General features: G+C 41.2%; 1 protein-coding gene across 5 annotated transcripts in view; it reads right to left on the bottom strand.

Moving 5' to 3' along the window:
- The window catches only part of LOC139478164 (probable splicing factor, arginine/serine-rich 7), a 28865-nt gene extending 16279 nt beyond the window's left edge, over window positions 1-12586 (bottom strand). For 3 of the 5 annotated variants that reach the window (XM_071260502.1, XM_071260507.1, XM_071260505.1), the window contains exons 1-6: window positions 12309-12586; window positions 10230-10360; window positions 5446-5546; window positions 3920-4075; window positions 2556-2731; window positions 1719-1858 (exon numbers count right to left, since the gene is read on the bottom strand). In XM_071260502.1, the coding sequence (XP_071116603.1) occupies window positions 1719-1858; window positions 2556-2731; window positions 3920-4075; window positions 5446-5546; window positions 10230-10360; window positions 12309-12436 (832 nt within the window). In that variant the 5' untranslated portion in view covers window positions 12437-12586. The remainder of the gene's footprint in view (window positions 1-1718; window positions 1859-2555; window positions 2732-3919; window positions 4076-5445; window positions 5547-10229; window positions 10361-12308) is intronic. The other 2 variants (XM_071260504.1, XM_071260506.1) reach the window with 1 other exon arrangement.
- Between the last annotated feature and the right edge of the window lie 251 nt (window positions 12587-12837).

Raw genomic sequence — 12837 nt, 5'->3', positions numbered from 1 at the left:
TTGAGGTCCCACCATAGATCTAAGTCCTACAAATATTTTACTGCACAGGTGCTTCAAGCTTGTTTTAAAGGAGCACTACATGTATGTGTTTATATTAACGCCGCACTCAGCAATAGTCCAGCAATATGACAAAATAATTGTGTCTCGGCCAGACAATCCAGTGATTGACATCATGAGCATCAATCTACGCAATTGGTTTACAATGACATGTATAAAGCGAGATGGTGAGAATGACCACCCGATCCCGTTAGTCTACTCTTACAACAAGCCTTACAACTGGAGACCAATTTTAACCCAGGTCTTCACGGGCACCATAGGTCCTTGTACGATTAAAATACATATCATGATAGATGCTACCATAGCGCGTTTCTAATAGTAGGCCCAAGGTTGTTTTCAAGGAGCACTACATATACATTGTATGTCACTACACTGGACAAGTATTTCACACTTGAGCTCAGCTTTTATTGACTGCTTTAAGGAGGGAGGGAGTGAGTGAGTGAGTTGGGTTTAATGAATCTTCCCAGGGAAGAGAGTTAACTGACTATAAAAGTCCAGTTTCCACTCTTGCCAAACTAAGCTGGTATTATGGAGTTTTGGATGGACTAACGAGTCTATGCATAGTCCAACCAAAATCTCGCAACGAAATCTAAATCTGGTTTGTAAACTGTTGTGCAGATTTCGGTCGATTGCAGGATTTGCAAAGCATGTGCCCCGCCAACTTGTCAACAGATATTTTCCAAACCTTTTCATGTTTTTAATCAATGTGCTCACGTGATTTGATGCACCTTGCAATGTAAGACCCGTTTTATGACAATATAGATCTTGATTATCGATCAGATCGTCTTGACTGGGCACCGCAATTTTGTTTGAAATGCAAGTGATGGAATTGGATTGGTCCATAGGGGAAGCTCAGAAGGGACATAACTCATAATAACCACTGGTGGTGCTACGATCGAGCCCAGGAATTTCAGCCTAGTTCAGCAAGGGTGGAAACTGGACATTTGTAGCTAAGTCACTTGCCTCGGGAAGATGGGTTTAACGCTGCTAAACAGTATTCCAGCTATATCACAGTGTGTCAGCTTGATGTGGGAGGAAAGCCCAAAGTAATGCACTTTGGTGAAACCCATGAGCACAGGTATGGTGCTGACAAACCTAGAAACATAATCAGGGCGAACCCACAATCATAGGTTTCTGGTGTGCCCAAGGGATTCAACTCAGCAGGGCAAATTGCATCACCTTAGACGGGGCCATCCATCCCTCCTGTATTCTAGAAGTCTGACTGAGGGGCTATCCAAATGGGAAAGTTGGTCGAAGTTAATCAGTATTTTTCTAAACTGTAGTTCTGAACGCAGGCTAATACTAACTGGTGACCAGCCCAGCATGTTCAGTTGACTATTCAGTTTAGCTAATTCAACAAATTTTATGACGGACTGTTATAAAAAACAAAGTTGACAGCAAATTCTTAAAAGTTAGCATCTGGAAACACACTTGCTAGTGTAGAGATGTGCCAGTGTAAAAGCTCTATTGCTCTATGACCAATTGAGCAACAACATCTTGTTCCTGCAGACTTCCCCCCCACACACACACACACCACACACACCACACACCACACACCACACACACACACACCCCACACCCACCCCCCACCCCCATCCACCCCAGAATAGAGCTGCTGACTACAATTAGAAAGGAGTGGATGAAACAAGTAGTTGGCTCACGTGGCGTCTTACCTCCTGCCGCGGCTGCAATGAGAGACTGAGCTTCCTTCACCTTCTTCATGGCCTCCTCAATCTCACGCTGAGACGCCTCCTGCGACTTTGTCAGCGGCTTCACGATGGCAGACTTGGAATGCATCACCCTACAACACCACACACAGGTCAAGCAAAGAGACAGATAGTCTAGGCACTGATACATCTACTACATATTGAAATTCAGTCATATCTGGGGTAAATCACCCATATTGTGACCAGAACATGTATTATCCTTACAAAAGCCTCAGGATGATAAGCAATCACAACTGTTAACTGGGTGCTGGTGACCTATTCTAACCCCGGTCTCCATGAGGCTGTAGAAGGTAATTTGAGCAAAAGAAAAAATGGCAACCCAAACTTTTTTTCTGCTAAGTTGGTCCATATTGGTTTCATAGTCACAGAAATAAAGGATAACCAATGCATTGGTGGTACTCCTGTCCCTATAGCCTTCATCCAAGAATGAACAATGTGAAAATCATTATGGGTCAGTCAAGACTTGAATTACCTACCATACACCCAGGGTTCATCAGCATATGTCAGGATATGTCAGGATAATGCCAACCATGCAATCAACATGAAAGCAGCTTCCTCCCTGGGTCCCTCTACCCCAACTAGGCTACTTATTGTTCAGTTCATAGCTGTTTATTGCTTAAATCCACATTCAGCAATATTCCAGCTGTATGACAGCAGGTCTGGACCACCCATTCCTGTGATTCATATTATGAGCAACCATCCATACAGTCTAAGGACCAGCCTAGGTTGCTGGAGACCAATCATCACCCATTTTAACCAGCAGTTACTTACTTGAGAGGCCTCCTCTGGAACATGACTCCATTGTAGGTGAGGGCCGTGGCCACAGAGCGCTGGTCAGTGAACTCGACATAGGCAAACCGGGCAGGCTGGTTCTCATCCCCGGCCATACTCACATACTTCACCTCGCCCACCTGGCCGAAGAAGTTCAAAAGCTGCTCAGAGGTCACCTGAATTAACAGAATGGGATATAATCAAAAGTGACATTTTGTTAAATGACTGGATTATTATTTTTGACATGAAATATATGCCCTAATCCTAAACTGCATACAATGAAACTGATGAGGTCTCTTTCTGGACGAGTGAGTATTGTTCAATGCTGGCTACTGTAAGTACTATTCAAGCAATATCACATCATCACCGTGATCAACACACATTCACAAACTCAGATCTTCAGCACCAAATGATGGAAAGCAATAATTATAAGGGACAATAATCAGGTGATTCATGTTTATGCATAAATGCTTCATACCAGTGAGCAATGTTTGAAATAATTTTGAAACTAAACAAGACAGTCAGGTAGGTGGCCCATCTTCAAAGTTACCTGTCCACATTCAGACATAAAAAATATTGAAAAATCATAAAATAAAGGACAAATCACGCCTTGATTCAGTTGAAATAATGCAAACAATCACTTGAGAAACTACAAGGAATTATCAGTAAACTGAATTGTAAGTAGTCGAGCAGGTGAAGGAAAATTTCATGCAGCCCGACAGAAAAGTTACCAGCCACAGGCAGGCGGGCAGGCAGTTATTTTGGACACTGCCAGTCAGGGTTATCTCATAGTACCTGTATTTAACATATCAATTCTTCACAACAAAATAAGATGAGCAAATTTGTCAAATACCAGCAAATTATATCGAGTCATATTGTAGGAACAAAGTTAGTGTTATTATATAAACCCACAGTCAGCAATATTCAAGCAATATCCCCCAGGGCAGCCCTCTAAGTTCGTTTTTTAGTTAGGGAGCCGAGCAGCTCCTCGTATGAATATTTTAAGAGCAAAACCTCAGTTTGTAGGAGCCAATGGATATCTTAAATAGATACTGTCGCCAATTATGTTTACTTTCAGGTAGCCAAGCGGCGAGCAGTTGATAAATTTAGGTCGCCAATCATAGATTTTAGTCATATTTGGCCACCAAAATGGGGGCTACTTAGAGGGCTGCAGGGTCAGAATATAATTAATACGGGCCAACAAGCAAGTGGTTGATATCATGAACAAGATCTCATATGATGACATACAATGAGTCTGACCAGCCACTGTAACCTCCAGACCCTACGGGACCTATTCCTCCTGATCCCCCCCCCCCCCCCCCCCTCCCAACAGGGAAGGATAAACGAGTGGCAGGTGTACTGACCGTGGTGTCGAGATTGCCGACGTACACCGTCCGGCGTATCTCCTCCACCTTGGTGGGGTCGGTGCAGGCTGGGAGGGAAGGATACTGGGACAGGCCCAGGGCCGTCAGCCGCGGATCCGTCGTGTTGATCACCTGGTTGATGCCAGAACCAGATATCTGAAAAAAGTCATAAATAAGCATAGAAAGTGGACAAAACAGAGGACAAATTTGAACATTCCACACACGTAATGATTACATTACTTCCTCCAAAATATCAAGTGTCTGCCTGCCTGCCTGCCATCATGACGCAATTGATTCCTCATCATTAATCAAGTAGCAAACTGTAATCATCTGACACGCAGGCACAACACAGACAAACAGCTGCAGGCTGATCATCTGACACGCAGGCACAACACGGACAAACAGCTGCAGGCACAACACAGACAAACAGCTGCAGGCACAACACAGACAAACAGCTGCAGGCTGATCATCTGACACGCAGGCACAACACGGACAAACAGCTGCAGGCTGATCATCTGACATGCAGGCACAACACAGACAAACCGCTGCAGGTTGATCATCTGACACACAGGCACAACACGGACAAACAGCTGCAGGCTGATCATCTGACACGCAGGCACAACACGGACAAACTGCTGCAGGTTGATCATCAGTCACAGGCCTCACTATCTACGAAATGAACAGTGAGTAAGAATTGTTTTACACCACGTTTAGCGATATTCGAGCAATATCACAGTAGGCTGAAAAAAAGAAAAAAGAACTCGACTCTTAACATCCATAGTGTGAGCAATTTCCCTGTGCGAAGTGAAAATGAAAAAGATAGAACATAAAGCCGTATTCCTTGCCAACAAAGTCATTTGTCTTGGATACGTGTACGTCTTCTAGTGTAAGCTATAGCAAAAGAATCACTTTGTTTCTGTGAAAAACACTTATAACTGTGATTTGGCACTACTTCTGGAACGTAAAGCGTGCAAGACAATGGTGGAGTGCAGGCAAGATTTCAAATGTGTTAAACATAGTATAACGAATATATCTTCAAAACTTTGAGAATGATTGGATTACATATTTTTCTTTAGGGGAAAAAAAACACATAATGATTGAAGCTACTTCCTCCAAAATATCAAGTGCCTGCCTGCCTGCCATCATGACGCAATTGATTCCTCATCATTAATCAAGTAGCAAAATGTAATCATCTGACACGCAGACACAACACAGACAAACCGCTGCATAACCATCATCAGTAACAGACCTCGCTACCTTTGAAAAAGAAGAAAAACTTGTCTCATTAACATTCATTGTGTGGGAGGAATTTCCCTGTGCAAAGTGAAAACGAAAACAATAGTTCACAAATCTGTATTTCTTGCCAACAAAGTCATTTGTCATGGATACGTGTCACCATAGCACATTTCTAATAGAGAGCTTCCTGACACACAGCACAATTATGACAACAATACTTAGGCTACGAGTAAAGATATAATTTACGACATCAGCATATTTCCAGTTGTAATTGAGTTATCTGTATTTACCTGACTGGTGACGTTGCTGGGCCAGGTGGGCTGACCGGGAAACATCCCGGCCACCGCCTGGGGTGTCAGCTGGAGCGCCTTTCCCTCATCCGGGATCTTCCCTGGAAGACAAACACAATGGTCCACATGAAAACAACGTCAAATCAGAATTCTAAAAATTTCTACAAACCTTTACTAACATTATGAAAATACAGTCAGGTCTCATTAATCCAACACTCATAATCCGACAATCAGCTATATCCGACACTAAAGATGGGAACCGATTTAATCAGTGCTATTTAGACATGTTAATCCGACAGTCTCGCACTCTGACTCCGACACACCTAATTTGCAACGAATTGCTGAAATCACTCATTAATCTGTCTTGTTAATCCGACAGTGATCAGCATACTCCGTGGTCATCTGCCCGCGAGTACACAGCCCTGTAATTTTGATATAGGACAAGTCGGTGAGTAGCTGTATATTTCAACTGCTGCAGGGGTAAACTTGCTTAACATTAAACAATTACTACTTGAAATAAACAAAACAGGATTAATCACATGCCTAGATTACCTCAATCTCATTAAAATCAGATACAAGTTCTCACTACCGCTGAGGACATCCCATTACAGGTCACGTCTGAACGACATTTCGCAAAACATTGACCGACTAATGAAATTACTAACAGGAAGTCGACATTAGCCACTTAGAAAGCAGCTTTCTTAAGCATTGCGGCACTAGTTTCAAATCAGCAACTTCCATTCCAGACTATGCTTCAAAAATCAGTCAATTTTGAATAAGTCAGACAGTCCGTAACAGTAGTTTTGTGTTAAACTTTAGTGGTTGCATGATTAGAAAACATATTCCCCTGACATTGTAACAAAACAATATGAATAGTTCATTTTTCCTTTACCAATGCGTTCGTATCGTTATCTATTGTGTAGTTGTCCAATTTTCGATGACAAACGTTTGTACTACCTAATTTTGTTTATCCGACATACTCGTTAATCCGACATAATCATATGCAACCAACAATGTCAGATTAACGGGACTTGACTGTACTCAAATAACCAATTCAGAAGGATCTCTTTAAAGAGATTAACAAGCGGCCTGTTTCTCATTGCAGTTGAAATATGTAGCTTTTCATCTGACACCGCATCATTGGGATAGTTGTAATCACTGAAACAAGCATGTGGCAAACATTCACCTGTTACACCGATGTAACCAAGTTACCTTACAAAGCCATAAATAACCAAACAGACATTAAAATCAATGTCCCAACAATTGTGAAAACTGTGCCTCTAGCAGGAAGGTCATGGAGGGTAGCTTAAAGTGAAAAACGACAGTAGGTCCCTCGTGCCCTTGCTTCTGTGTAATGAATGAACGAATGAATATTGTTTTACACCGCATCAGCATTTTCCAGCTATTCACGGCGAGAACCAGTTTAAATTTAAAACACATACTTTTAAGAACAACCCTAAAAGTCTGTGTGTGTAAAACAATGATACTCAATACCACAGACCACTGAGGACATCAAGATCAATTTGATCTGAAGAGTTGCAAGGTAAGTTGGGAAAAATATGCCAATTTACAGTCTAGCAGATATTCAACATGGTCAAACAGTGAATTTTAGTTTGTAATTGTCAGGTATTGCCATTAATATGTGTGTGCTAAGTGTACACAACTGTCTCTCATAGCAATTGAAATATGAATGACTCATCTGTTGTCATCAAGAGGATGTAATCATTAAGACAGTTGTGCCGTCCACCTTTTCAAGAAATCTTTCTCATCTGTCAAATGATTACATTCTACATGTTGTCAGGGCCAATGGAACAAATTGAGAAAAAGGGTAGTTATAATGCTTATCATGGTTATAGAATTATTATTGATGTGTTTGGGATGAAGGTTGGGATCTTACTATTAGTAAGTGAGTTTGTGTTTAACATCTCGGCTACATAATTGCATCCTGTAAACAATTAAGTGGGTGTCAAAACAGTTGTTAATAGATAATGACAGCAAAAGAAACAATTCCGGCTCTTGTTCCTCATAACAATCTTAGGGCTAAAGATGATCATAACTCTCATATTTCAAAATGGACTTAAAATCATAGAACTATGATTGCTTTGTGAGCAAGGCTTCTGGTATGTGTACAGTAGCAGTGACACACACTGAAATCATCTCACTTAATTCACTGCTCCGAAAACAAGCATTGGGCACTACATGCACTAGGTAAAGAATTCTGCTTGGAAACCCTACATGTCCTAAAGAGTTGTTACATGATCAGCAACCTTGAGCCAAAGAATATGAATCTAGATGGACAAAAGGAGACACATAAAATGTAACAGTTATGGTAATCTATCGCGTCAAGCCTCAGCCTGTTTCTCATTGCAGTTGAAATACATAATACATCAAATAACTTTGAATCAGTCTGAGGAATATTTAAATCACTGAAACAGGCATTTTCTCATAATTGTAAAACAATTGCACACTGAAGTGTTCAGGGAGTCATTTTGATTCTTAAACTGTTTCAACAAAGACCAATACATTAAATCTAGAGTGTTTCCTTGTTTGTTGTTTAACATCGCTCTCAGCAATATTCCAGCTATATGACGGCGGTCTGTAAATAATAGAGTCTGGGCCAGACAATCCAGTGATTAATATCATAAGCATCGATCCATGCAATTGGGATCGATGACATGCATTAACCAAGTCAGCAAGTCTGACCACCCGATCCTATAGTCGCCTTTTACACCAAGCATAGTTGCTTTTAACGGCACGCATGGGTTGCTGAAGACCTATTCTACCCCGGATCTTCACGGGTCAGGAGACAATGAATCAGAATTTCTCCTTTACAGTGCTGTCCCACATAAACATGCCTCGGCAATATCCCACATAAACAAGGTGATGAAGTACACAGCTAACTCCTCATGTCTGAGAGCTCATACATCCTTATACAATAAACTCAACACTACAAAACAAACCACATAACTTAGAACATTATAAGAAACTGACAGTCTCCAGTGTAATTTAGGCTTCAGTGGTGGTCGGCTGGTCAGTGCGCATGGACATTGCTTTAAACTGTTCTATCAAAAGTTATGTTGTCAGTTGTAAACATTCAAGCCATATCATGGCTGCCTGTAAATTAACGAGTCTGACAGAGGAGCCAGTGATTGATATTATGAGCATTTCAATGTCATATAGGGGTAGCATGACATCCAACCAACCAAGTCACAGAGCCTGACCACCCCATCCAACTTAATTGCCATTACCAGCAATAGTGTGTTCGGTACCAGGATCTATTCTAAATTACTACTGGGCTGTATCAGAAGTAACACAAGCAGTCAGGCACAATGTATACTTTACTGTAATCTAGTGTGTAAAGAGTTGTGTATCCTAACAACTGTCTCTCATAGCAATTGAAATATGAATGACTCATCTGTTGTCATCAAGAGGATGTAATCATTAAGACAGTTGTAGTTTTCTAGGACACCAAACAAAAAGAATACACAAATTGATTTCATCGTAATATCAATCGTGGACAGCTTGACACTTGAGAAATAAATTCATCTCCGTCATCAATTGGCTAATCTTAGCAGTTTTAATATATTTAATAAAAAGGTAGCATTAACAATTATACACGAGTCTTTTGCTTATTGATTATGGTTGGCCTTGACTCAAACATTTACAGAGATATGATATGGCTGGAATATTGCCAACGAGTGATAAACACATACACTCACAATATCCACTACCTGAAATAATCAAGTAATCCACAGAAGACATTCCATAATGCATATGACAAACATTCAAAAATCTCAAAAGAGATGAGTCTTCCATTGCAAATTGATAATCAAAAGTAACCTGTGCAGTAAAATATCACCGAAGAGTTTAGTTCATCATTCTTAATTACATGAAATAGAAGGCAAAAAAAGAGAATGCTCTTGATTGATGAATATTCTTATTTAATTCATGATCAACCATCATTTGTTTCTCTTGCAATCAATCTTGGACATTTAGCGATTTCCCAACAGTAGAACTTGTGATAAGTTTTTCAAACAGATAAGCAGCCACAAGCATCAAGATGAGTCTGAGGAGCAACACAGTTTGACTCACTATAACCATGAATTCACCCAGATACATTTAACATTACTATGAGTGAGTGAGTTGGGTTTAACGCCGCTTTTAACATTATTCCAGTTATATCACGGCGTGTCAGCTTAATGTGGGAGGAAAGCCCGAAGTGATGCAGGTCTCAGACGTTTACCACTTTGTGAAACCCACGAGCATGGGTATGGTGCAGACAAACCTAGAAACATAATCGGGGCGAACCGGGATTCGAACCCACAATCATAGGTTTCTGGCGTGCCCAAGGGACGCAACTCTGCACAGCGAATCGCGGCGCCTTACACGACAGGGCCACCCGTGCCCCCTAACATTACTATGAAAATATTTAGCTCAACATGAATGTTATCAGTTATCAGAATGTCAGACCTGTTTCTCATAGCAATTGAAATACACAATGGCTCACGGACATCACCGAGAAAATTGTAATCATTAAAACAGGCTGACACAGTTTGAGTGAGTGAGCGAGTTTGATTTTACGCTGCTTTTACTTTTAGCAATATTCCAGAAATATCACAGCAGGGCTTCACACATTGTACCCATGCCGGGAATCGAACCCTGGTCTTCGGCGTGACGAGCTAACGCTTTAACCACTAGGCTACCTGACCCCCCTGACACAATTTGAAGTAAAAACATTTTTAATTATTCATTAATAGTTAAAACGTTCCGGAACAGACACTTACCATCCATGACTGGCACGACAATGAGTGCTCTGTCGATGAAGACAGTGTTTGTAAGATGTAATGCCACGCCCACGTGGGTTGTTTCATCATACTCAACATAGCAGACTCGGGCAGACACTTGTACATCAGAACTGAAAATAGGAAATAAAGATATATTCCAAAACGCCATTTAAAAAGTAGAGAAACATTGTCAGTTAAGATTGTTCTAGAATAAATTGTGCTTGTTTTGTTTAACACCACACTAAGCAATATTCCAGCAATATCATAAGCATCGATCTAAACAATAGGGCTACTATGACATGCATCACCCAAGACAGCAAGTTTGACCACCCATTCCTGTTGGTCGCCCCTAACCCTGATCTTTATGGGGAATGACAAATTGTGATAAACAGATACAGCATTAAAGGAGTGAGTGAGTTGGGTTTAACGCTGCTTTTAACAGTACTCCAGTTATATCACGGCGTGTCAGCTTAATGTGGGAGGAAAGCCCGAAGTGATGCAGGTCTCAGACGTTTACCACTTCTGTGAAACACACGAGCACGGGTATGGTGCTGACAAACCTAGAAACATAATCGGGGCGAACCAGGATTCGAACTCACAATCATAGGTTTCTGGCATGCCCATGAGACTCAACTCTGCACAACGAATTGCGGCGCCTTAGACGACTGGGCCACCCGTGCCCCCTGCATTAAAGGATGGTTCCATGGTACGTGAATTGATATGAAGCGAACATATCACTCCACACAGATAATGATTACACTACTTCCTCCGAAATATCAAGTGCCTCCCTGCCTGCCATCATGACGCAATTGATTCCTCATCATTAATCAAGTAGCAAACTGTAATCATCTGACACGCAGGCACAACACAGACAAACCGCTGCTAGCTGATCATCAGTCACAGGCCTTGCTATCTACGAAATGAAGGGAGCTGCCTCTTACAACTAGGGATGGGACGGGTAACTCGGGTACTCGGGTCGGGTGGGAACTCAGTAGGACCCTGATACCCACAGGACTACCCGGACCTGTAGCAAGTCACGTGATCATATTGTTTAATGACAAAACATATTTAGAACACTATGATTACACAATAAGTAACAAATATCTTTCTGACTATACACACAATCCTGACTTTATATGTTTGCATAATTATATAATTTAAGTCAACTTCAGTGTATGCATGACCATATCGGATTATACGTGTATCTAAATATATTTTGACAGGAGTACAGTCAACCGTTTCCCAATCAGACATTTTGTACCCCTCTCTTGTGACCTACAGCGGGTACCCGGGTAGGGTCAGGTAATAGGGGGTTGGGTACCCGGATAGTAAATATGGACTCGTCCCAGCCTTACTTACAACAATGGGTTGCTGAAGGCCAATTCTAACCCTGATCATCACTGAGGGATGAGGGGGTAATGAACTGTGATTAACAGATAGTTTCTGTTTCGTTTGCCGTTGAATGCGCACTCAGCAATATTCCAGGCATATGATGGCTGTCTGTAAATAATAAAAATCTGGACCCGACAATCCTTTGATTGGCATCATGAGCATCGGTCCACGTAATTGGGATACGATGACTCTTATGACAAGCATGGGTTGCTGAATACATTTTAACCAGGATCTTCAGTGGTGTAAACAGATACTGCATTACATGATGCTTCCCTTGATCACGTTTATATGCAAATTGCAACAGTCATATTCTTGTGCATGGTAGTAATATTACAGCATCTAGACATAGACTGGCCATCAAATACAGGATCCTTGCCACTGCCCAAAGGATCTAGAATCTAGGTGGTTTGATGCCATTAATTTTCAGTTTACAACAATGTCAATAGCGATTTCAATTCAACGATTGTTAAACAACCTAAAGTGAACAATATGAAAAATCCAAATTGCAAGATACGTATTTTCTGTTTCATTGATAAAATTAGGTCGGTCACATTTTCAAATTTGAAATTTATCAATTTCAACTTGAATGACTAATTCTTGTTTTTCACTTCTGTGTATTTGTATTGTGGGTCAATCAAATATATTGAAAAGATTAATTTCGTCTGATTCAAGAATTGTTCAACTTACTCTGGGGGATACATTTTCAACTCGCGGATTCTACCGATGAATCCGAACAAGGTTTTCATTTGATCTTTTGTCGCAGTCGGCGCGACATTCGTCACCTGAATAACTTTCGTGTCGAATTTGTCCGACATTTTGAGAGATTGGTGATGGTGTATACACACCACTAACTATAAATGCAGTTATTTCAACGAATTCAGCAATTTGGGACACGAAAATGTCTTATTGCGTCCAACCCGCGTTTCGGGTTGGCACACCACGCGCTTCGTCAGGGAAATGTTCGAAGTACTGTACGCGAGAAAGCGCTTTACGGCATACTGAACGACGAACAACTAATGTTGTAAAACATCCGTGAAGACGTCAGACGGAGGTTAATCAGCACGATCATCCGAGTGCAGTTCACAGCCAGAAAGTGATGGAAAAGTAATGTATGAAACATTAACTTTCTAGATGCTTGGACGATGAGTCACCGTCCTCATCTTCGTGTTGACTGTGAAGTGAGTCACCAATCAAAATATGTTTCGTTTTGCTGACA

The sequence above is a fragment of the Haliotis cracherodii genome, unplaced genomic scaffold (assembly GCF_022045235.1).
Source record: "Haliotis cracherodii isolate W230 unplaced genomic scaffold, xgHalCrac1.p SCAF_4, whole genome shotgun sequence".
In the NCBI taxonomy this organism is placed as follows: Eukaryota; Metazoa; Mollusca; class Gastropoda; order Lepetellida; family Haliotidae; genus Haliotis; species Haliotis cracherodii.
The sequence above is the reverse complement of the archived record's forward strand: the minus strand, read 5'-3'. Positions and strand labels throughout refer to the sequence as shown.